The 25,483-nt window shown below is 41.2% G+C and overlaps 1 protein-coding gene across 3 annotated transcripts in view; it reads right to left on the bottom strand.

Moving 5' to 3' along the window:
* The window catches only part of KIAA1549L (KIAA1549 like), an 89,446-nt gene extending 64,357 nt beyond the window's left edge, over window positions 1–25,089 (bottom strand). For 2 of the 3 annotated variants that reach the window (XM_071761848.1, XM_071761849.1), the window contains exon 1: window positions 24,725–24,993. In XM_071761848.1, coding sequence (XP_071617949.1) covers window positions 24,725–24,905 — 181 coding nt within the window. In that variant the 5' untranslated portion in view covers window positions 24,906–24,993. Of the gene's footprint in view, window positions 1–24,724 lie in introns of all 3 variants that reach the window. The other variant, XM_071761847.1, reaches the window with a different exon arrangement.
* Window positions 25,090–25,483: the final 394 nt, after the last annotated feature.

The following is a 25,483-nucleotide window of genomic DNA, read 5'->3' as shown; positions in this document are numbered from 1 at the left end:
CACTGCAAGGTCACAGCACAGCAAATATTGCTGTAGCCACAGTTTAACATAACCTCAAAATGAGGTTTTTGGGTGACATCCATGGCACAATATTCCAGAACACATTTTGGTGAGGTCACTTCATACTTTTTCCAATATGAATTCTAAAAAGCAAGGAAACCCCAAACAGGTGGAAACTTTCTAGTAGGAGTTTCACCTACAACAGTGATTTCTGTATCACAATGAAGTACTTTTTTGAAGTACTGGCATCAGGAAATTAAAAGGACTCAAACTCTGTGTTAGTCACATATTTTTTCATATTCTCCCAAAGCAATCTACCTCCTTCTCTTCTCTGGTTAAGTCCTCAAAGATATTCTAATTCATATTTCTCTAACTATACTCCAAGAAGCTCTGTTCAGGCATTTAACTTTGAAAGCTGCTGCCTTTCTTTCAGATTTGAAAGATGAAGAAAAGCTTGTGCATCTAAAACATGCAATTTTCCCAACTCTGCAAGTTCTTCCTAAGAAAACATCAAATCTCCTTCTACAAACATTGTCCTGTTTATATCCCTAGACCATCCCAGCTAGAGCAGTGCTCTTAAGAACACTCATTACACAGAAAAAGATATGAATCTTGAATTCACTTCTCTGCAAAATTATCTTTTCCCCATCAGAGATTTTGTATATGTCGCATATATGTGGCAAGTACCAAAGCATAAAGGCTAACATGAAAACTTAACAAGCCAGAGGATGTGGTATCTGAACTCACATTTGTCCACATCTGTATAGACAACAAAGCCATTGACCTTTCACACTGGGTCTGTAACTTACAAAACAAAATCATATGGCAAATAATCCTAGGATTTGCAATCCTTACAAAAAGTCAATATGGAGAGCAAATCTCTATGAATTTCCAGTGGAGTTGGTGTTACATGGGAAGATGTAATCATTTCTGCTGATTAAGGAAAAAAAGTCAGCTATTGATTGCAAGGGGTTAAAAACAAGTGAATCAAGTCATTAAAAAAATCATTAGGATTTGTATTTTCCTTTGTGCTTCTCAAATGCATGCAATATCCCATTTAGCAGAAATATCCATGATTAAGAGCTGATTTCTCTACAGAAGAAAATGAGACAAATGGCGTATTTTTAGCAAACGTTTTTAATTTACAGAGCAGGTTTTGATGTGCCTGATTATATGTATTTCTGCCTTGCCTCTACTTACAGAGAGATGAGGCTTTTCTACAGGAGGCTGAATTGATCCATAGCCTCCATTTTTACACCACTCAGCATTAAATCCAGAGGCATGATATTTATCCTTCTCTTCAAAAGACTTTCACATGCCCAAGCAATACTTCCATTTAAATAATACTACAAAGTGTTTATCAAGTAGTTTGCTTACAGTGCAAGCCAACAACACACCTGGTACCTCCCTTGAGCTGCTGGCCAGGCTTTTTTTGATGCAGCCCAGGACACAGTTGGCTTTCTGTGCTGCAAGCACACATTGCCAGCTTATGTTGAGCTTTTCATCTACAAACACCCTCAAGTCCTTCTCCTCAGGGCTGCTATTTTTCTACAGTCACTTAGGGAAGTATGTATTCTTAAGGGAAGCAACCACAGTGTTCTCTTGCAATCATTTAGCATTTTAATGTTTTGGCTTGTTTTGTTTTACTTATGATCAGTTTGCGTTGAAACATTTTTAAGAGAATTTGTGATTTCTCTTTGGAATAGATTTAAATGCTTAGGAAAAGAATAGCAGGATCCCTTCAGAGTAAATGTAGTACACCCAGCCTGGCTATATACTCAGAAGAGCTTCCACAAAAAGCAGGCAGAGGCCGTGCCCAGCCAAAGGCAGTTTTCATGAGGCAGAGCAGGGGAGGTGGGTAGCACAGGCAAGGCAGAAGGAGATGGGTAGCATGTAGGTGGTGTGTGCCAGCATGAAAATTGTGAGAAAAGAACTGACGAGGTGGGATCATAAAAGTGAAAATTATGCATCCACACATTTTCTACAAATTGCTTCCAAGAACAAGCTGAAGTACTGCTTCATATATGCAATGTGACAATAAAGCCCTAAAACCAATCTCACTGGGTGGACAAGATGAAATGCGAAGAAAGATGTAGACTGCAAATGGCAAGCTAAGAAAGGACTACAGTGCTCTCTGATATCAGACAATAGATTATTAACTGGAAGGGTCAAATGCAACTTTAAAAAGCAGCTGACAGAGCATGTGAGAAAGACTAGGATATCTTTTTAAGAGTATGTAGAGGGAAGCAGACATTTTCTCAAAATGTATAGATATAATACAAAACAATATGAAATAAAACCACTGAAATATTCATTTTAGAAACATAAGCTAAATCAAAATGTGAAGAGACAAATCCAAAAATGAAGCTGTAAGAAGATTTTCTGGGCAGCAGTTTGGGTTAAGTTTTTGAGAGTCAGAGAAAGCAGATATTCACCTGAATGTCACCAGCTAAAAGTGCATGTGCTGCAATTATATTCCAGTTAGAAAGGCATTTTTTAAATGGGTGTCTTAGGAACCCACTTACCTGCATCCAAGCCACGGAATTCTTCAGTACTGTAACAGCCTCTGCAAACATGTAACCTTGCCACCTTGTTATATGAGCTCCTACCGACCCAACACTCACAAATCAAAATTCTGGTATCTTTCCTACAGTCTTTAATTAAGCATCTAGTAGTTAAATCAGAGATCAAAGATGCTTGTATTTTGTGTATCTTGTACAGTCAGCACCCAAGGGGATTGGGTGAGGAATTTCTGCTACTCTGAAACAGATTTAGGACTCCAGGGCTCAGCTTTTGACAATAATTCATTGTGGGAGCCCTGGAAGGTGTTTCATTTCTGTGCTTTTGTGCCCCACTTACAGTATGTGTAAAAAGTGATCTTTCATGAGGCAGTGATCTCGTCTGAATTAATTCAACATTTACAGAAATTCAGTGAAATCCTTAAAGAAAAAGAAATGACAAGTAGAATAGGAAATGGTATCTCTGTTTCCCTTCCTAAGAAAACTGCAAGGGGGCTGACATTCATCATCCTAGAAAAACTGTACCTGAATAGGTAGAAGAGTGAGGTATTTGATATGTGGGAAGAATGGGTTTTTATTAGGATAGTGAGCCTGCCAACCAGGTTAACTGCCTTGTGAATGAGAGACCTTTCCAGTGAGAGTCAGGATAGTGCAACACATCAAATAAGAAAAAGGCAAAAAAAAGAAAACCCTATATCTGTAAAATAATTTCCTTTCAACGTACTGTAGAAACACATTGCTGTTTAAAAATACACCAGCACAGAACTCAGATCTTGATTCAGTTATTCTGTGAGGTTTCTATTTAGGAGAATGGCCCAGATGCTCAGTTAGTACAGCAAACAGTTCCATGCAGTTCCCTGAAAAACAGCTCACAGTAATAACAAGGCACAAGATAAACATTTCTTGAAGGAAATTTACACACACACACACACACACACACACACACACACACACACACACACACACACACACACACAGTTTTTGAGCTGCAATTATAAATCTAATGCAACAGTCAAAGCTTCCATTAGACAAAAATAATTTGCCCAAAGCATCTGGAATTTGCAGGAGGCTATAGGAAGTCTGTCATGTTGGGATTACCAGCCCAGGACTTTTCACTCCCATTTGTATTATCAAAAAATGTAAATTGAGTCTTTGATGTGGTCTTCCTATAATGAACCTCACTGGTTTTCAACTCAACAGTTAGTAGAAACTGCAACACAAAAATTAAGAAATGAGACCCTTGATGGTGTGACTGAGGCAACAGTATTCATTGCTCTGGATAAAAGAAAGTAATAAATAAGTATTTAAGGCATGGAAGGACGCATTTTACAGCATGCAGGATCTAAGCAAAACCACAATGATTTATCTTATGGCCTTAAATAATTAAATATTGAATAAGTATTGAATAACTAGATTAATTAGATTAATCTAAATTAATTAGATTTAATTTTCAAAGCAATTCTGACATGGCTACTCTTCAGGTTTGCTGTTATGGAATTGTTCCTTAGTAAGAGCTGCTGATGCTGTCGCAAGAGATGGAGTCAAGACACCCATTAAGAAGATGGAGATGTTTCCCTTTGATCCTATGGCTAAGAAAGTATTTTCATTGATTAAGCTGTCCTGGGAAAATGCTCTGAATTTTCTCCACTTCCAGCATAAGCAGGCCCTACAGATGGCAATTAAAAGCAATGAGTTATAAATCTGTACACCACCAACCATAAGCTCAGTTGTGCAGCAGGATTGGCCTGTCTGGACAAAGAGGTAACCCTAATCCTTCTGTACTTCCAACCATTCAGTCACAATGCTCCTAAGACATTATTTCAAAGTGGTAAGAAAGGAAGTGAAGCCAGTGATTTCTTTCAAGTCTCCTGTAATTTAAAGTTTGTACCAAAACAGTTCTTGGATTAATTAATTTTTACAATACCACTGAACTTTATCTGGCTGCTCTTCCATTCATAAAGTCTCCCTGGTGGTAAATATTACCTGAAAAATACTGATTATATGTATATCACAAAACAACACTATGCATGGTAATAGACTAGATTTGTATTTATCTGTTCTGTGGAGGAAGAACAATCTACAATACTAAAAGACATTAAAGGTAAAAAGGTGAGCTAACAGAGACTTACTACTTCTCATGAGCACAGATTAACACCAAGGGTAACTGGTGAGTAGGAGGTTACCTGAAAGGCAACCACAAGCAAGTTGGTAGATGTCTCACTAGAACAACATCAGCATCCCTTCAATGAAAAGCTTAGATATTGGTTACATTGTCAGTATTTCTCAGAGGCTTTATAGCTTCTTTTCTGTCCCCAGGCTAGTACATAATTACCACCCAGTCAGAAAATTTGTATTATGTGGTGCACTGGCATGTATCCACAGTGGGATGGAGAAACCTGTGTTAGTCATAGCACAGAAAATGCACCTGTAAAAGCTAGTTGTGAAAGGAACAATAAATAAAATGGTCGTTCTTGTACCAAACAGTAACACGTTCTTCCAATACTCTCTATATTATCAGAATTATTATTACTAACAAATACAGAAGCAGCATCAGGTAATTCTCTCTCAGGCACTATGATAATGTACCTTTCTCATCATAAATTGGTGACAGGAGTTCTTTTGTCCAGAAGCAAATTTTTCAGCCTAGAAATAGGCCAGCAATTCCATGTTTTTCTTTACAGCCCAGCTCTCTTACACCAATTCCTTTGTCTCTCTTTCCATTATATTCAAAGGTATTTCCTTAAGCTTTCCCCTCCCCTATCTCCGTTCTTCTGATGTGAGGGACTGACTATATGGGACCACATTGCAGATAACTTCTGGGTTAGCCTCCAGAAGATGCACTACTACTTCTCTCAGGCAATAAAGAATGAGAACAGTCAGTCTAGGAGATGGTTCTTCAGATGAAAAAGAATTTTTAGTAAAGGTAATAAAAAATTTTTAAAAGGCAGTATACAGGGTACAGTAATATTTTTTTCTACCTGGAAAATATTCGGATTCTGCAAGTGCTTTGAATGGACACCCTTAACATGATCACACTGGAAACAAGTACAAATATGTTTAAAATAAAATACAGAATGAGGCCAAGAATTTTAACAGCTAAGCTATTCCACAGAAGGATGAGTATTTAAATAGAAGCAAAAAGACTAGGCTAAGATTATAGCAGACTACTCTTATAACTTAGTTTAATGAGATAACTAAACACAGTTCAGCATAATTGTGAAGGTTCAAGTTATACACAGTTTTCCTGTCCCATTTTCAGCACTGAATTCAATAAATTTTGTTTATAGCATTTGCAACAGAGAATTTCTGCTTCTTGCATACCCAAGAGAAGGAAATACGAGGTTCTGTACAGAGTCACTCTCAGATGATGCCAACTTAAATACTCACAACTGTGGCTGAAAAAGATTTTCCACCACTATGGAGGGAGACACAAGTACAGTCAAGGATTTCTCAAGCTCTAAGTAAGCTATGAAATGTCTGCCCCTCATCTCCACCCCCACTAAATGGCCAGTAAATATTGTGGAAAAATAAATTACCTGGTAAAAATGTAACTTCGGGTTGAGTGAAACAGTTGACAAAACTGGTCAATCATTTCAGAGCACGATCTGTTAAGTGTATAGCCAGTTTCCATGTTTCTCCCAGCAGCCCTGTGAGTTGAATTTTCCTGCTTCCAGCAGTTCATCTAAGCACACACCACTCTGTAGCAAGTAAATAACAAGTGACAGGTGTGACTCAGCCAACTCTAACTAAAACTGAAGCATTACAGTAGCTACTGACAGATTGAGGGGGAAAATGGGAGAAAGTAGAATTACAGTGATGGTCTCAACTTGAGAGTCCTAAAGATGTGTATCCACACAGCCAGCAGATTGACTGGTGCAGTCAGGTCAGATTCATAGTAGGGATACAGCAGAAAAGGAATATGTTTGTAAGAGAGAAAGAATGACAAGGCTATGTCAAGAGTTTTGCACTGTGCTTGACTGCAGTATGATCCGTCTTGGTCAGTAATAACGCCATCAGCTGTTACTGGCAAATAGCCTTACTTTATTCCTAATGTGAAACTGGAACTTTTCAGATGCATGCATTGAAAACAACTGACGAATCTTAAGTATTAATGGAGTTCAAGGTATTATGATGTCTTTCCAAAATAAATCTAGCTGGAGAAATTCTTGGTGCAACTCAAAGAGCTTCCTGATTAGGCCCCAGCATTGCACATGCATGGTCAGCATTGTCGCATGTTTTCTGTGTTGGCTACTGGAGTTTCTGATAATTCATGTAATTTTCTTCCTATATACCAACTGATCAGATATTTCAGCTGATTTAAGAATAACAACTCACATTTTATCTTGTCTAAGAACACTTGCTTCTTGAAGAAAGTCAAAACTGGAAGCAAGACACAAACGGCAGATTACCTCAGTGCCCCTGAAGTGGCGAGGCCTGCGGGGTGCAAAACCCTTGATATCATTTGACATCCTGAGGACAACAGCAGGAGGGAAAGAGATATGGAAACCAGGAAAATGCCAATTAAAATGTTGACATTCTATCAGGTTAAGCGAGTTGTATCATGAGAAAACAGATTTTGACTGAGCAAGCTGCTGCTCTGCAAAAAAGGAGAGCTGAGCTACAAGAGCAAGAGTCTGTGGCCCTGACAAAGCAGGCAAGATGTCACTCGTTACTGCCACAGCAAATCATTGCTTCAGGAAACCACAATACACCAAAACTCTCAGAAAAGAAAAACTACAGATGCCCCAGCAAAATTCACCACAGGAATGGTGTACTATGAAACTGCTGGCCAGAGAGAGGGCTGACGTAATAGAGATTGTGATTATTATTATCCTTCTACAGGTGAAGTGAATGCCCTTCTGAAGGTATTGACCAGCAAAGCGTTGCCTCAGTCACACCTCTGCCCTCACAAAGTCTTCCAGGCCCCCAAGCCCTACGCAGATCCCACCTGAGCCCAGGTTCCAGGGCCTGGTTGAACACCCCACAAAGTCCATCCCCCTGCGGATTGCCCACGGATGTCCCCCCATCCATGTCACCAACACGACTTGCCTCATTCCGGGGAAGGGACACAGGCAGCTCAGCCTCAAACGTGTCACAAAATGGCGGACTTGATTTTGCGAGCAGCAGCTGTGGTGGATGGTGCACGGACTGGAGAAGGTGAAACATTTACCTGTGTGGCACAGGGGCCAGGTCCTGGCCGGGCAAGAAAAAATGAGTAGGTGGTCCATATCTTTCTGAACAATCTTTAAAACAATAATTTAAATTCTTTCTTGCTGGCAGATGCAGCCTTCTGTAGTGAACACCATCTTGGACAAAAGCTTCTCTTACCAATGTGCTAATTACTTTTTCCACTTCTGTCTCCTGCTATCTATGGTTTTCCTAAGCCTTTCTGAAACGGTTTCTTTGATACTGCTTTCTTCCAAGCAAGGCAGCAGAAGTCATGGCTGCTCCAGCTGAGGATAGGTCCTGGCACCCTGCAGGGTGTTTATGGCTGAGACCGTCACTGATCACAGGACAAAGCTCCTGCTTCCTGAAGGGGTTTTGTAAATCCTTGCCTCACACTGTACAATGTTGCAGCACAGAGTTACATTGCAACTTTGTTATCCTTGGCAATGGGAATAGGGAAGAGTAGAGCTCCTTTTCTTTTTACTTCTTTTGGATGAAAGAAGTGTTAAAATGTCATTATTATCATGGTGAGGAGCCCCTGCAGTCACACACAGATAAGGAGAAGGGGACCACATTAGAGAAGGTCATACAGAATGGATGAGGCTGGTGGGTGCCTGTGGAGGACACCAAGCCCAGCACCACCCATTGAACAGGGTCAACAGAGCAGGCCACACAGGTTTTAAAAATCTCCAATGATGAAGCCTCCATGGGCAAAATTGGAGCTTTTGACCACCCTCACAGTAAAAAAAGGTTCTGCTCTCAAAGAGAATGCTACTTTGGCATAATGAATAAGCTGAGGTTGTAAACAATTCCTTTATCGTAAGATACTATAAAATTCAGCAGAGAATTATCTGATTTCTATAGAAATCTTAAATTACTCTATAGGAACTCACAGTGCTCTCTGCTGAGCTCTGGAAGTTTTTAAATGACATTTAATTTCTGTAAAATCCACCAGTTCCCCCCTTCTAAACTTCTAGAGGCCAATTCTCCTGGGGTTCATTATCTCAGAAATCCAGGTCAGGAGCGGTGTCCATGCCACTCACTCCGAACCTCAGAACTAAGTGGAATAGGAACTACGTAATGCCTGCAAACAGCATATTTTGGAGTCAGACAGAGGCCTTGTTCACTATCAGTACTATCACTGCAAGCACTGCAGGTAATATCCAGATCTTAATTCAATAATGAACCAAAACAATCTGACCCAAGCATACCAAACTGACACTGGAGGAATGACACTATGAACGAGACATTTTCAAAATGAACATGAAGCTAAATACTACTTAATGTTTACTGCGTATTAACAGACTTTCAGAAACAGCTGAGGAGAGGTTTTGACACACCAGGAGCCACATTTGTGGTGCTAACAGCAGTCATTCATGGCACAAAACCACAGGGGGAACATATTCCAAGCAGGGGAGGACAGTGCTTCTGTTCCTCTATTGATTGCACCAGTGACTGAGTCACCACCAGCCTCAACAAGTGTTCTGCAATTAGAGTTGTTCATTTTAACAATACTACAGAGCTCTGGAGAAATAGCTGTAAATATTTATTACTATTTCAAGACTGAAACACTTCTGCCACACTGCATCCTGCCAGGTAACCTCTGTGGCAGCCCATTTAAGGGGAATGAAAATGTCCCTCTAAAAGAACAGCTAATGCTGTGAAGCCCTTTTTAAAAAGCATCGTGAATCATAACCAATTGAAGATTTAAAGTGAAGGAAAGGCAAGAAATTCTCTACCACTGATGTACTGAACTGTGACTCAGGACATGCAAGTTCCACTCCCAGATCTCATCTACAGCTCTGATCTTGACACAACCAATGTGACAGGCAGTGCCATATCAGTGGCATCTCTGCTGGGACTTCAGTAGCTGAGATTGCTGAATTCTTTCCACAAGGTCCTGTATTCACTTGCTTCTATGTTTGACAACCTGGGATATGCAAAAGGAGGTTTTATACATAGATGATTCTTAATTCAAACCTGGAGATACAGGGATGTGGGTGTTCAACAAAACAGATATCTTTTTAAGCCAACAAAATCAGGGAAGAAATTTGCTATTTTGTCCTCTCAAAAATTACTGCAGCTCATTCTTAGAGAAAGAAAACAGATGCTTTTGGGCAGGGCTATGGAATACAAAAACCGAGCTATTTTACTGGAAGAAATGTGTCATTTACTGTTCCTATAACTATCCAGCCAAATATACCCATTATAAGCCTCTGAAAAAAAATTACAGTCCACTTATTCTCAAGACCTGTTAGAATTTGGCAGCACTGTCAAAACTCCCTCTTCTCAACATGTATTGAAAACCAGGCCTTAGATTTCTTAAGCTAGACACTCAGAAAAAGCCTCACATTTTATTTAATTTTTTTTGTATTAGCTTCATGAATGAACTCTCTTGTCTTCTCCCTATAAATTCAAAAGCTCAAAGTCTATCTCAGCTGCCTTGTCCTGAGGAACCTTTCCCTTTCTGCAGTTCACTGTCCACAGCAGAAAACATCTCCCAACTCCTGAAACTGTGGCAGTGGTCTTGCAGATCATAAACCTCATTTCACAACACTGGCTCATTCCTACTGCTTGACCCATCCTTTACTGAAATAGATAAAAGCTTTTAAGGGCTTAAAAAATAAATAAGAAAAGAGACTATGAAACTGAAGACTATTCTGTGAGCCTTCAAAAGGCAGTGCTAGCCCATTTATTTCCAGACTTCTGCACCCTCTTTGCAACAGCATAACTATATCAGTACCATTACTCTATTAGTTAGACACTAATAAAATTACACCAACAACTACTTCCCACTCCCACCAAATTGTTCTTAAGTCTGAATATTGTACATTAAGGTAATGGACTTGTTCTTTTCAAATATATGACCATAAAGAGGCAGGTGAATCACGTAGGGATAAAAATAATTGTACAGCTGTAATACATTAATACATCACTACAACCCTCTTGGTCAGGCCAATATAGATTTCACAGGAAATACACATAATAAGCATTCTACTGAACAAATAAACTTATTTTGAACTACTAACTATAGAACAATCCTTATTTGCTTCCACACACAGCATATCAAATAAAATGCCAATTTCACAAAATAGTAATTTCTGAGAGACATGAAATGAAAACCTTTAAGACAAATCTAGTTAAAGTATTTTATTCCACAATTCCAAATGCTGTCTATGCATGCAAGGAAGGAAATGGGTTATCCAAGCACTTATTGAAAACTCCTTACCTTGGCTATAATTAGTGTGTTTTAATGTGAGCTGTAAATTGGACTGGTTCCATTTGCAACTTAAAATTCAGTCACCTCACCATTTAATTGTCAACATATATATTTTAATAATAGTTTGCCTATTTCACTTTCATAACAGATAATTCTGCTAAATATATGAAGACAATAGTATATAATGATGTATCCTTGTGGTGCCAGGACCAAATTGGTGTGCTGTCAACAGCAGCCAATAAAATTACTAACATAGAGGCTCCTCCTATATTGAGAAGCAATATTTAGCAGTTTTCAGCAAATTAACAGCAAATTGGTTCTGCTTCTGGTGCAGAAGCTCCTTGTGCTGTGGCTGGTGAAAAGTGAAAAATGGCCCAGAAGGTGCTTCCATGCCTCACCCCATCTCCTCGCTCCACCCACTGAGCCCATCCAGATGTTGCCATCAGAAATGAGATGCCTGAGAGGTTCAAAGAAGGCAGTGCAAAACCAGGCATCAGATGTTCAGATGAAGGAACACCAGCTGTGCATCAAGTTTGGATTTCCTAATGCAATAAACTGTTACAAATAGTAACACTACCAGCTTACACCTTGAGGCAGCATTAGTATAAACCACTCACATCAGAAATGACACAAATAACCCAGGGAATACACTGAAGGTGAGAAAAATCAACACTGCAATGAAATCAGTAAGAGATTTCATTGTCGTATTTAAAAATGAATTCACTAAAGACGCAAAGAATTTAGTGATTAGTGCCAGGCTACACATGATTTTCTATTTTGATATAAATATGAATACTTCATTATAGTCCAAATATCTGCCATAGCAATTTCATATTATCAGTTTTTTCTGTTAAATTCATTAAATTAAGACTTTCAGTGCCAGAAGTAATAAAGTGCTGACTCCATTTCATTGCTGACTGACAGACACTGCTCAATGTATCTTGTTCACTACAAAGTACAGTCATAAATTTTAAAAGCTCTGAAAGCCCTAATCCAGCAGAATTGAGTGTGTTTCCTGAGGATAAGTAGCAGCCTACCTTTGCATCATATTTTACAATATCTATTCAGAATTCAGGAGTCTCCCAAGAATTAGTAATGCTGGAGAAAAAGGAGAATTTACAGAATAAATTCTAAGAGGTTTGACTAAAAAGCATATTAGCTTTGCAGAACAGAAAGTATTTTTAGAGAACCTTCCTGCATTATCTCTCCTTTATGTTTTCACTATGATAACTGGAAAACAACCCAAAGCCACTCAGTTTAGTGCCCATTATCTCAATCATGAAATGCAATTTCAACATTCATGGAAAAGATTAATTAAAAAATGCCCCATGCAGTCCTCTAAAATTAATTGGCTGTAGTTTCAGCTAGGAAAAGTGGAAATCATTTTCTCAGTTCCAAATGCTGTCATCACCAAAGAAAGCATCAGATGAAAGGGAACAAAATCAGATTTGTGATGCCAGAAGTAAGATGTTCACATTTTATTCCTCAACACCTGATTTAAGAGATATGTCAGCTGGGTGGCACAAAATAAGCATAGAGTCATTTGGGAACTTAAGCAGAAGAGGAAGACTACTCCAGATGAAACCCAAAGCAGTGAAGGCTTTGCAGAGAAGCACTATGAGCTGCTGGGGAAGCATTATCTTCCACTCTGGTCTTTGTTGAACAATTAGCAGTAAAGAGACAAGGTTTGGGGAGATATACAAATTAATTTAGTTAATAATGATTCTCTATTCACTACCATGATTGCTTCTATGAATAATAATTCATTATTTCAAAAATCTCCCTTTGATCACCTTTTTTTCAGGCTAAAGAACTTTAACATTTCTTTTCCTCATGAAGCAAAGGCCACCACCCAAGTATGATGATCATCATGGAGTATTACAGAGAGCTGAGCAAACAGGATAAATAGACATGCTCATCCACCTCCTCTAACCAACATGTCACTGTTCCCATTAAGCCCACTACTGACCACCAAAGAAACAGCTCTTAGGAGGCATAGAAACCACTGGGTTCCCTTCTGAAAGCATTGCCAGGCACTGGAACAGGTTGCCCAGGGAAGGCATTGAGTCCTAATCCCTGGAGGTGTTTAAAACATATAGATGGGGTGCTTAGGGACATGGTTTAGTGGTGGACTTGGCAGAGCTGGGTTAACAGTTGGACTTGATGATCTTAAAGGTCTTTCCCAACCCTGAAAATTCCATGATTCTATGGCATGTTTGTTAAAACAAACATGCAAAACATGCGTGACACCTGCAGTGGGAAATACTGCAGCACCTGCAGCACACTGCTCCTTACTGTACACGCAGGATCACCCCACCCTCAGAGCAACACCAGCCCTGGCTGCATGTGCATGTGAGCATGCAAGGGGCCAAAGCTGGAAGGCTTCCTCAGCTCTTTCAGATTTTGCAAAATAATGTTGTGAAAGGGCAAATCAGCATGATTATTTCCAGGTATCCTGCCCAGTTCCTGCTGGGCAGCTGCCTAATGCAGTTGTTCAATTAAAGTTCAATTTAGCATCCCAAACCTGTCTCACAGAGGCGTAATCCTTTTAGCATCCACTGCCCATCCTAGGAGAACAGCCTTGCTTCTGATTGCTTGGCAAAAGGCCAAGGCACATCCACACCTGGAGAGCAAGGAGGAAACCTGCTCTAAGCACAGCCTCTGCAGCTACAGCAGCAATCCTGCTAGGAGCAACCTGTGTGAAGCAGTGTGGGTGGCTCTCCAGACAAATGCAAGTCCTGAGTGAATAAAGAGTTCGTTTCCATTTCTTTCATGTATTCTGAAATTGCAGTGATTGGTAATCCATTAACACACAAATCATGGAGCTGGGCACTTTACAGGAGATCAAATAGTCATGAAACCAACAATTCTAAAGCTAATAACTTCAGATAAACAGATCCTGGTATTACAGAAACACAGGGGATAAAAGAGGGACATTGAGAAAAACATACATTTGCATACAAGCTATACATTTACAAACAAATACAAGCATTTACTTAATATGCCAGTCTAGCATAGCTACCAAAACATTCATTGCCACATTAAAGCTCAAGAAGCACATATGGGGCAAAGATTCTCCTCCTTTGTGCACCATCCTGAGAGCAGTATGTCAGACAGAGGTGTAAGCAGGAGGCTGTGCTCACAGGCAGCACTGATAACACAAGCAGATTGTATCAACTCTGCTTAACTAGTGCAAAATTAGTATTGCTTTCTGCCAACTATTTTTACTTCTTTAGTAGTGGCAACACAAAGGGCTGCTCCTTCTGGTATTTAACACTAAAGCCAGATAAAGATACTTGGAGCTGAACAAAAGCTACTGAAAGGGTAACCTGCAATAGGTAAGCTTGCAAACCAGATCAGAGAAGGCAGTGCCTGCACGGATGACAAAACACACACACAAATAATAGTGCCCTTGGAATAATTCATCACAAGTGCCGCAGGGGCAAATTTACAAATGATGCATGTAAGTGCTTTATAACTCTTGCAAGAGCTGCCAGCTATGAGAGCTGCCCAACACCTCCTCACTTGGGAAGCCACCAGCCCCTTGAAATGGCAGTGAAATTTCTGTGCTTAAATTACTTCAGTGATCTTGCAGGCTCCCATCTGCCACTGTAAGCACCCAAACACCTTTGGAATTGTCACCAGTCAGTGCCCTGGTGCTTACTGTCTCATTTGAAATTACTGAAAGATGCTTTGCAGCACCTACAGTACTTCCAAAACTGAGTCTTAGAGAACCTGGTACTTTTGAGTAATTTTTTCTTTGGCAAAAAAGGACAAATGTGAGATGAAACAAGATGTTGTAAAACCTCAGCTTATGGCTGAAGAAAGTCTTGATGTAAATCTTAGTTGTGATATTATGCCTGCTAATGAGTAGTACTACTCCAGTATCTAAAACACTATCAGGACACAGGGAGTCACACCACAGGTCACCAAATCAGTTTGTCACACCTAGAGGTGACATTTCAACAAATTCAGCAGGGGAATGATTTCTTCTTACTGATACTCTGCCTTTTCTCTCTCATAGCCATGGGAGCTCCTTCACAAGCTCTGACCCAGGTGCCAGGCATTGATGAGCAGGTTTTGTTCTAGGAGGCAGCACCTGGGATGAACAAGGGAGAGAAGGTTCCAAGAGCCTGGCATGCTCTTTACTTTTAAGCATTTTCTGCAAGATCCAAGTGGAACATATTGCTATTTTTGCACTTAAGTTTATGTAAATTTCACCTTGTTTCACCATAAAAATCTTCAATCACACTTTGTTATAATGTAAATCACTGATCTGAAAACTACACGCTGGAACCTGTCCTCTTTTTGATCTCTCCATGAAGGCTGAGTACCAGTGATCTGCAGCACCTCTTCATGGGATTAACCCCTAAACTTGGTACAAGTTAGCAATTTTTGTCTCTTCTCTAAAAATGTACATTTAGGGGCTTTTGTAAGTTTGTTGGTTTCTCGGTTCTTTGTCAATAGCATTGTGGGAAACTCCTGAAAAAATTTCATTACTGCCACAGTGATAAATATAAGACCTCAAGCTGCAAGTGGGTACCCAGCAGGATAATGCACAATGAATAAAAAGGACTGTTGCCCGTGTCTGTGTTCATACAAACAGCACAATGTGCTGCCAGAGCCACCACCCACTGCACTGGCTGAGGGAAGATAACCTTGTACCAGAGGGCTCTGTAGCCCATGCCCAGTGGTTTGGATATATACCAAACTTCAGGGTAAGAGCTCCCACCCTTTTCAACGGGTTTTGTGCCAGCAACTAAGCAGCAGAACCCAAATGTAACTCAGGAACAAAATGCTACATTTGTTTTGGTTGCATTAAAATCAGAAGGAGCTATTAAAAGAAGTTGTAGCAGATGACTGGGTCCCTAAAAACCACAGGCAATAAATTCACATGGCAGTTTTGTTTCATAACTTAAGTCCTACTTACTCTTTCTTTGTCTATTCTTATTACTCCCTGACACAGAATTCACATAGAAATCAAATTAAAGTGTACAAATCAGCTGGCCTGAGAAAAAACCCAAACAGACAAACACCAAAAAATCCCACCTAATAAAGACAGTTAGGTAAATATGTCAATTTAGAAATGTGTTACATGTTTCTGTCTGTATGTACCGTACATTCAGATCTATACTGCCTCTTTTCTGCAAAAAAAATCTGCTACTACATTGGGATGTCTAACATTGTAAACCTGTAGAGGGCATATAGCACTGAGACCTCACAGACTGTCTGAACTGACTTGATCATAGTTAACAAAGTGGAGATGAAAAACTGATGTTTTAGACTGTGATAAATTCAGCAAAAGCAACCATAGGTAGAGAAATAAGTCACAGTAAAATGGACAAGTGCCTTCTCTCTCCTCTGGTTCTACAGTAAGGGAACTATCCCATGATAACTGTTCCAGAATCAATACAATGAGAAATTATTTTCAATACAGTGAGATCTAGCTCAACACTGGTGATGCTCCTGCTGTTCATGAAAATTTGGAAGCAAAATATGCAATAATATGGAGTCTAAAAGCCCAAGTTCATTGAGCATAAATCCTACCGTGAGTGCAGAGAACACAAATGCTACTTGGAGTAAATTAATTCTTTAAAGCTGATGATATGTGTAAGTGTTCATTGACTTATCCTTAGAGTCTCTGTCATCAGGAGCCATGTAACAAAGCCCAAGCAGACACCAGAAGCAGTGTAACAAATACCTTACAGACACTTGCACACCCCAGTAAAGACCATTAAGTATTTGACATGTGCTGGTATAGTACCTGAGGAAGAGCAAGGAGGCAGCACACAGACAGTACTTACACACAGGAGCCCCGGGAAACTAAATGTGCAAGGCATGCAGCACCATCTCCAGCATGGAAACATCACAGAAGAGTTGAAGAACTCGAGACAAATCACCAAATCACCACTCCACAGACACAGCTGTTTCTGGGCTGCAGACCAGCAGTGGCCACTGGCACATGGGTGCTGACCCCAGTGGGCAGGGACGTGCTCAGTGCAGGCTGGAGGACATCAACCTCCTGCCTACAGCTTCTGCATCTGCTGGAACTGCACCATCAGCTGGGACCTGCTGGTGCTTTAGCTGGGACTCACTTGTTGGCCTCAGCTCCCACCTCATGTTTGCTCCAGCAGCACTATAAAATGACAACTTCAGTTTGTTTAAGCTTTAGGAGAGCATCAGTGTCATCCTATACATTTAATGCCCTCCATAACAACTTTGCCTTTTTCCTTAGTGATTATTATAGCACAAACAGGCAACACTTCCCCCTTCTGAAAACACCTCTCTAAGGTTTCTCTCGATAAACTTAGTGGTATCTCACAGGAGAAACAGCCCAAAACACAGAGCCAGCTCTCAGATCAGATTGATTCCACAGCCCCTCGTGTCCCTGGGATTCCTCCTATTGCTTTTCATTTGAGCAGGACCAGGCCAGATCTGAAAGCTGAGATACCTACCTGTAGCTAGTCCCAATTGCTCACAGAAACATCCAAATAGCTTAAACAACAATCAGTAATTTCATCCACACCAATACAGTGAATTTAGGCTGGCTACAATGATGTTAAGGGTTTTTCTGTGTGTGCACAGGTGGATAGCACTGATTTCAGCTATAATTGCCTAGAAAAGACAAATTTAGAATCAAATTAGCAGCTAAATAATTGCAGAAATTAGAGAGAGATTTCATTGATTGGGCAGCTGTAACAATAGCTACAGAAATCTATCCTTCATATACTCTGCATAATATGCTACATTATTGTAGCCTACAGTTAAGGCTGTTGAAAACAAATTGAGGTCCAAGAATATTGCTGTAAGATTATCTTTTCAGGGTGATTTTAATTATCTGCATTACAATGAAAATATTGGATATATTAAAATCTCTGATTTTCTTTATTATCTCAGTCTTGTCCCCATTATCTATTTCTTTTAATTCATCACCAGTTTTTTAAATGAGCCATTGACTTTTCAACAAAATACACACTGCCCAGCCAGCTCATGCCTAAGAGGGATCAGCATTCTGCAGCATGCTGAAGGACTACGGTCTAATTTCAGATAAGCATTATATGTTCTTCCCTTTGAGCATTCAAATAGTTTCATTAATTGCAGTGCCTGACTTGGAGCCTTTCAGAGGACAAAGAGGAGATAAATATCAAACCACCATTCCAGACTCCTACTCTGGGCACCCAGACCCATGCTGCAAAAAAGAAGGAAGCCAAAGTCATCATGAAAAAAAAAAAGAAACCAGCTGAAATCTCACCTACATGAAATGCAGCAGTGGAGTTTCCACGGGCTCCACCCAGCTCAGGATTTTCACCAGTGTATTGCCAGCTCCCAAATAAATCATAGCAAGAAGCATGAGAGGTCAAGTGGTACCAATCACAACCCTAATAACCAAATGCTTTAGATGCATTTGAGGAATAAAGTCTTTCAAAGTGTTCACCCAGAGTCCCACAACTACTGCCTGAAACAGCAGCCAAGCAGTGAATACCAGACAGGCTCTGACTGGAAAGATTCTTCAACTCATTCTGCACCAGTTGTGTTCAGAGCCACCAGGGACACGTGAACACGTGGTGACTTCCAGATCTCCCCATGGTTGTTCAGGAAACAGAAGTACAGCATGAAGCCCCCAGAAGTAAGCCCTATATCCAAGCAGGTTTTGCTCTTCCAGGAGGTTTATACTCTTTTACTGCTAATTATTCAAATTTTGGATATTCTGTTTGTTTATGCAGGAAGGTAGGAAATGCCATCCTGAACCAGAAGGGATTCCTCCAGTCTCCATCAGTCAGTGCAGCCAGGAACTCCCAAAGAGTGCACGAGACCTACATTTTGGAGGGTCTAAAAGTGTCATTTTTGTAGCAGTGGGTCCTACAGCTAGAGGGACTGTGAAGCACCATTGGCTGGTTTTGAATTAGACACTTTTTTCTTCCTCAATTGCTGATTGTCCCCTTGTTCCTAGTGCTAGGAGACAAAGCAAACAAAGAACAGTATTTTTCTTTGTTCTATAATATTGTGACAGTTAAACAGGGTAAATGGGAACTGTAAAACTGAGATTTTGATATCACTGATGATGATGGACTGGATTAGCAGAGAAAGGATTTGATTAACAGTGAACAAAAGGAGGATGGAATAATTAATGCCCAGGAATGAATTTTTTATGGCCAATGAATCACTTTCAATTACTTCTATATGTCTATCAAACTATAAATTTGATCAAATATTCTTATATTTCAATAAGACTTTTGGCTATATGTCACATTTTGATTAATATAAAGTGAATACGGTGCATATGCAATAGATTTTAAATGATTAAACTGAGCAGTAAGGCTTCTAATATGCTCCCATAGGGAGTGATTCTCAACCTTGTATTTGGCATTTTTATCAGTAACCTGGACAAAATCAAAACTGTCTGATAAAAGTTCTCAGTGGAGATGATGACAGTGGAGCTGACGAACAATGAAGCAGGAAAGGAAATGCAGTCAAATACCAGATCACACATCTGGAAATAAACACTGTGCAGAAATTTCACAGGATAAGAGTGTCTGTAGATGGAAACAATGATGAAGGATTTTTTCTACCTAGTAAACTGCAGCTTCCACAAGCAGGAGAAACACTGATGCTTCAGGGGTTGTTAATCTTGCTTTTCTCAATTATATCAAAGTCTGCAGGGTAGACTTACCCTACAAAAAAAATAAATAAATCTTGGAAGCAGAGGTGGAATCAGATCAATTGAAACTCTTACAGGAGTAAACTTAATGCAATTCTTACCTATGGGGAGATCAACAATACAACAAAAAATTATATTACATCTGAAACTGATGCCTTTTCCTGATGAGCAAGGAACACCAGACCAGCTCTGGAGGCTGAAGTTCCAGAGGGACATCAACTGGAAAGACTTCAAAAGGGACTCACAAGAATGTTGAAATACGTGGGAAATATGCCTCGCATAGGGAAATACATCAATAAATTAATCAGGTTACAGCTTTGATAACATCTCTGTTACCAACCACTTTGAGCAGAAGCTGGACAATTTCAAGTGTGTTTATGGAGTGCCAGTCAACAAAGGACAGTTTTTCCAATGTATGCTACATAAAACCAGATCAATCAGTTTTAAGGATTTCTTAAAACTAACCCTAAAATTTTCAGCTTAAGGACCTCACATCAAAGACATTACAATAACAGAAAACTTTAAAAAAATGCATTCCCTTTCTTAATTAGCCATGACCCCTATATAAATCCAATTTTTCATCAGTGATCCATTCATCTGCCAAACCTACTCACAAAATTAAAAGCACACAAAGTAAGGACTAGGCAAATCTGAAATGGTTTCTTTCAAATCAGTTGTTTGGAACTTCAGTGACAAAAAATATCATACAAAATCAAAGTAATATTTCCTATTTTTGAAGCAAATAACAATTATTTGGTATTAATTGTTCCCAGGAATAAATTTCCATTTTTCAACTCTTTTCTCAGCATGTTTACATTGGTTGCCAACATATTTTGCTGGCCTGAGTTATTCCATTGTTTAAGAACTGCCATGGAGAACTAATATACCTTTGTTTCCCACTCCTTTAGAATTCTTTCACATTTTAATTTTGCGCATTTAAATGCTTAGTCTTTTTTTTACTTATTAACACTTAAATAAAATTTTAAAATCTCTTAGCATTGTGAGTTATACATACTTAGGTAACTAGTTTCTTGTGTTATCCCAGCTAGTAACTATGTAAGGTTTAATTGACAAAATCCATACCTCTCAAACATAGGACATTGACCAATTTAAAGACTTTTCACTTATTTTCAGAAAAAGGCACTGCAGTGAGATCATATCACTAAACAGCAGAGTGACACATTACAGTTCTGCTTCTTTTTTATTACCTGGTATACAGATGGATTGTAATTTATGTTGTCTTGCTTCACGAGTTTTTATTGCCACCCATCTGCACGAGCACTTAGAAAAACACATGATCAGCAGGTACACCCTGTAGAAAGACTTTCCTAAGGAACAACCACCAAAATCACTACATTCAGCATAGACTTGAATTATTTCTAATCACAATAGGGAAACCAAGCACACATGAAAGCAATTCAGGAGAAAGTTCAAAAGAGCTACAGCTGCTTCTCCAGCTGATACATCAAACCTGATAACACCTGAAAATAGGAGATTTCGCCCAGAACACTTCTGTTCTGTGTTTACAGCCTTGCTTAGTTTTGCCTCTGATTTTTCCCATGTATTCTTCTTATTCAGCATCAGTATCCTGTATCTGTACAACCACTAAAGCCAGATTACTTAATACCAGCTAATGTGGCAAGTAACTAAGAGCCAGGGGTGCTGTGGAAGAAGGTAACTCATGACTGGTGGATCTATACCAAGCATCCCCATCAAATCCTCAAATCCTCATAAAGAAACACCTTTTAGCATGCTCCTGGTGACCTAATCTTTCAGCCCATACTGCAGATTCCTGTTTTGTTTTGAATAAAATAAGTCAGAACTTTTCACTATTCTTTTACAGAGTACCTGAGGTATTGGCATGCATCGTGTTCTATTGAGATAATCAGACAGAGAATTAAAAGAGCAAAGAGACAAACCTGAAAATATTGATTTCCTAAAACACTGGATTGCTAATTCTGGAGAGCAGCCACAGGAGGCACAGAGTGCCTTTCTCTACGTCCTCACCAGTTTCCCCAAAGTGGGACTGTGTCCAGGAAAGGACTCACAGCCCTCACCTCTGCAGCAGCTCCTCTGGCAATGGGAACTCCAACCCGTGTGCTTCCAGGTATGCCAATTCCCGTGCCTTTTGTGGAATTTCGGGAGCTGAGAGGCACTGAGTCAGTGCTCAGGTAGCTGCTCTCTGCAGGGGGTGGGGCTGGTAATTTAGCAGCTGGCACTGAGCATTCCCTGAGTTGTTCAATCAAAGCTCCAGCTGCGAGGAGCAGTCACTGTGCTGGAGGTGTTGGTATTGGGTTTGAAATTGCTATTAATTAAGGTGAGATCTCACTGTGCTAGTGTTCAGCAAACACAGGAAGAAATGGACCTTTCCCCACAAGTTTAAAATTTAAACAGGCTACACAAACGAGCAGGAAAGATGATGGAAAAGCAAAAAGGTGTATTTTAACTTTTCTTAAAACTTTACTTCCCCATTTACTGCCCCCCAAAGGCAGCCCCTCTGATCAGCTCATGGGCAACACAGCTGTGAGCAACATGATGTTTCCTCCATTTTACTCAAACAACATTCCCCAGGGTATTTACCAGACGATAGATGGTCCCAGACCAGATCAGCTTTCAATAGATGCCTTTCAAAGTCACAGCCACTTCACAAACTGCCTCTCTCTTTTTTCAGTCCCTCAGGAACAATGGTTGCCCATGGTTCATGCCTCTGGCTCACAAGAGACTTTCACCTGGCAGGAGTGTGGTAGGAGTCAACCAAAACTACATGTTCCATTCATTCGTTTCCTGGCTCATTACTTTTTCCCTCCTTGACAGATATATTCGTTTTGACTGAGTTTTTGCACTCATTCTTCTATAAAGCATCAGAAATCATGGTTGTGTAGTTCTGATTATGAACAATGTAATTTTATTTTCAACCTGAATTCAAGTGGTGGACCTGGGGGTGCCATGCTGTGGAAATTAACAATTAGTTCTGCATGTCACTGACCAGTTTTGTATGCATCCAGCAAAAGAAGAGTAAAACACTTCCAAAATTAAAAGCTTCTCATCTGCTGTTTGAAACACAATTACTCTGTACTCAGTGGTTAAAATGCCTGAGGCACTGGCCAGAATTGAGGTCTGGTTCTGAGCCACTAACAGAGATAATCAATCTCTCTGCTACCAATACCTGGTAGCCCAAAGCCTCACCCCTCCAGGAACTCTTTTCAGAGAGACCTTTTGCCTTTGTGTTGAATTTTTATTAAGGTCAAAAGAAATGCTATTACCAGGGTTGTTTAAAAGGATCTCAGGCAACAGGAAACTTGTAAGTTGTCTTCTGAAACACCAGCACCAGAGTACAACTTCTCTCTTTAACTACCCATGCCCTGAGTTCTATGCTTTGTCTTCACAAACAGTGATGCCACACATAAACCCAACAGAACCAAACACTCAGCTGTGGGAGTGGATGTATGTACACACATAATTGTTCCATAGATTCAAATAATCCCCAGTGGAGAAAGCTGTAGTAAAAATGGTTCATGACAAAAGCTCTTCCCAGTGTTTCATGCATCATGTAACAATATTTGGACTTCATGGCAAGAGGCCTGCTCAGTGAACCATACACATTACAGTAATAACCAGTAAAAGTATATTTGCTTAACAGAAATCCAGAACTACACGTAGACTGCTCTATATAAACATATAGAAGTTAACCTTCTTAGACAAAACTAAAAAATAAAAAATCTGAAAATCTGGCTTTACTACAGGTTTTACCCCTGACTTCAGTGGGAGACATCATCTCGTGCCTGTCTCACTGGAAGACGGTTTTAGGTTGATCAACATTGAAATTATGCACCTTAGCAATCAAACTGATGACAAACACTGCATAGAACTAATAAAGTTTTACTTGCAATTTCAACTGTAATGCTCAAGGCAATTAATTACAATAGATTAGGTTAAGTAACATAACTACCTGATCACCTATAATTCCCAGGCAACACCTATTGGTGACAGTATTTTCCACTATGTGTGCTATGCATACTACTGTTATAGAATTAAGAAGCCCAAGTAAAAAACCCAAGCCATTCCTATAGTAATTTTATCTTACAGAAATAAATCAAACCACAGTATTTACGTGTTCAGAACAAGTAATGAAATATGAGGGACTGTTCCAGCAACCTACAACCTGCAAATGAGAAACCTTACTATATTATGGCTATGAAACTGACATCAATTGTATATGATAACTGTACATTCACATTAACATATTTGATTCAGATCCTCACCCTGTTCTTAAATCCATAGGATTAAACTAGCCATATATCAATTTTTGCCTCTTTCAATTATTTTAGCACAGCCTTAGAAGAATATTTGGCAGCTATATCTGGCACATACAATAACTGCTAGCAACAGTAAGATTTTCTGCATTGAGGTCACTGAGTATTGACGGCTGTAGGAAACCAGGAGAGCACAGAATACTGCCTGACTCAAAAAGTCAAGTGAAATTGGAAAAATATAACCCAGAAATTGTTGAAGCTCTCAGCATTTGAGATGCAGCGCTCAGCTCTCAGCAGAGCTTGCCCTCTCCTAACCCTTCCTCATCATCCCCTCCTCCCCACCACACACATTTAGAATCACTAGAAATGATCCTTTGATTTAACAAAAGCCTCTTCCCTTCCCTCTTCCTCTGCAAGGAGCAAGACCTAATCCAACCAGCCTGTCCCATAGGAAAAGCTCTATTTGTGCGCTAGCCAGGCAGCAGCGAGCTGATTGCAGCGCAGGCTGCCTACAGGAATAGGCAGAAAACCCGAGCACCTCTTTTTCACATATGAGCTTCTGTGCAAAGAGGGGGGGGGGAAAGGATGCAGAAGACAATGAGGAAGAGCCTGGCTACTTCCCCACTGTCGGTGCGATATAGCACTGGGTCGAGCTCACGTTTTCAACCTCTCCCTTTTGAAAGCACGGCTTAAACAGAGAGGAGACCCTCTGCCATTGCAGCAGGTGAGGCTGTTCTGCAGGAGGCGGCAACTTCCCCGCAGGGAAGCCCGAGCCTCCCCGCAGAGCCGCCCTTCCCACGCGAACTGCGCTTTCTCCGCGGGCAGGGAGGTGACTGCCGCGCTCCGCGGCCGCGCTGCTCCGCGCCGCCGGGCCGCCCTCCCCCGCGCCCCCCGCTGCGCTCCTTACCCGACTCGGCCTGGGCGCTCGGCAGGAGGGCGACGATCACCCCCAGCAGCACCACGGCCCCGGCCAGGCCCGCTCCGCCGCCCGCCGGCGGGGTTCTGCACGGGGACGCGGTGCTGGGCGCTCCTTCGGACCCCGCGGGGCTCGCCCCGCTCCGCCCGCCGCCCGCCACCCTCCGCCACATCCCCGCGCCTCGCACGGCCCCGCCGCGGCTCAGCGGGCAGTGCTGCCCATCGCCTCGCCGGGCTCTAGAGCAGCGGCTGTGGATGGAGGCGACGGAGGAGGAGGAGGAGGAAGAGGAGCGGGGGGTACCGCATGCTGCCGGTGGTTCTGCCCGGCCGCCCGCCGCGGGCGGAGGACGCGGTGCCGGTGCCCCTCAGAGACGGCGGCGCAGCCCCTCCGGCTCGGGAAGCAGCTTCATCCACAAAGGGCTCGCGTCGCCGCCAGTCCCGGCCCCGCTCCCCGCCCTCCGAGTGCGGGGAGGCGGAGAGCGGAGGCGGCGCTGCCGGGGCCACGGGGACCCCCCCGCTCCGCAGCCCCGCGGGGTGCCCGGCCCCCCGCACCGGCCCCGCTCCCGGTGCTGCGGGGGAGCCCCGGGCCGGAGGGCAGGTGCTGAGCAGTGCAGGGCGCTCCCCGAACCGGCGAGGGCAGCCGGGGACAGCCGGGTGGTAGGGGAAAGCCTCCCCCCTCTGTACCTTGCAGGTCACGTAGAGTGCAGCATCAGCTCTTGGCCCTGATCCCTTTCCTAATTTTTGGAAGGAA

This window comes from Heliangelus exortis, chromosome 18, assembly GCF_036169615.1.
Source record: "Heliangelus exortis chromosome 18, bHelExo1.hap1, whole genome shotgun sequence".
Taxonomy (NCBI): domain Eukaryota; kingdom Metazoa; phylum Chordata; class Aves; order Apodiformes; family Trochilidae; genus Heliangelus; species Heliangelus exortis.
Note: the sequence above shows the minus strand (reverse complement) of the source record. Positions and strands in the feature narration are given on the sequence as shown.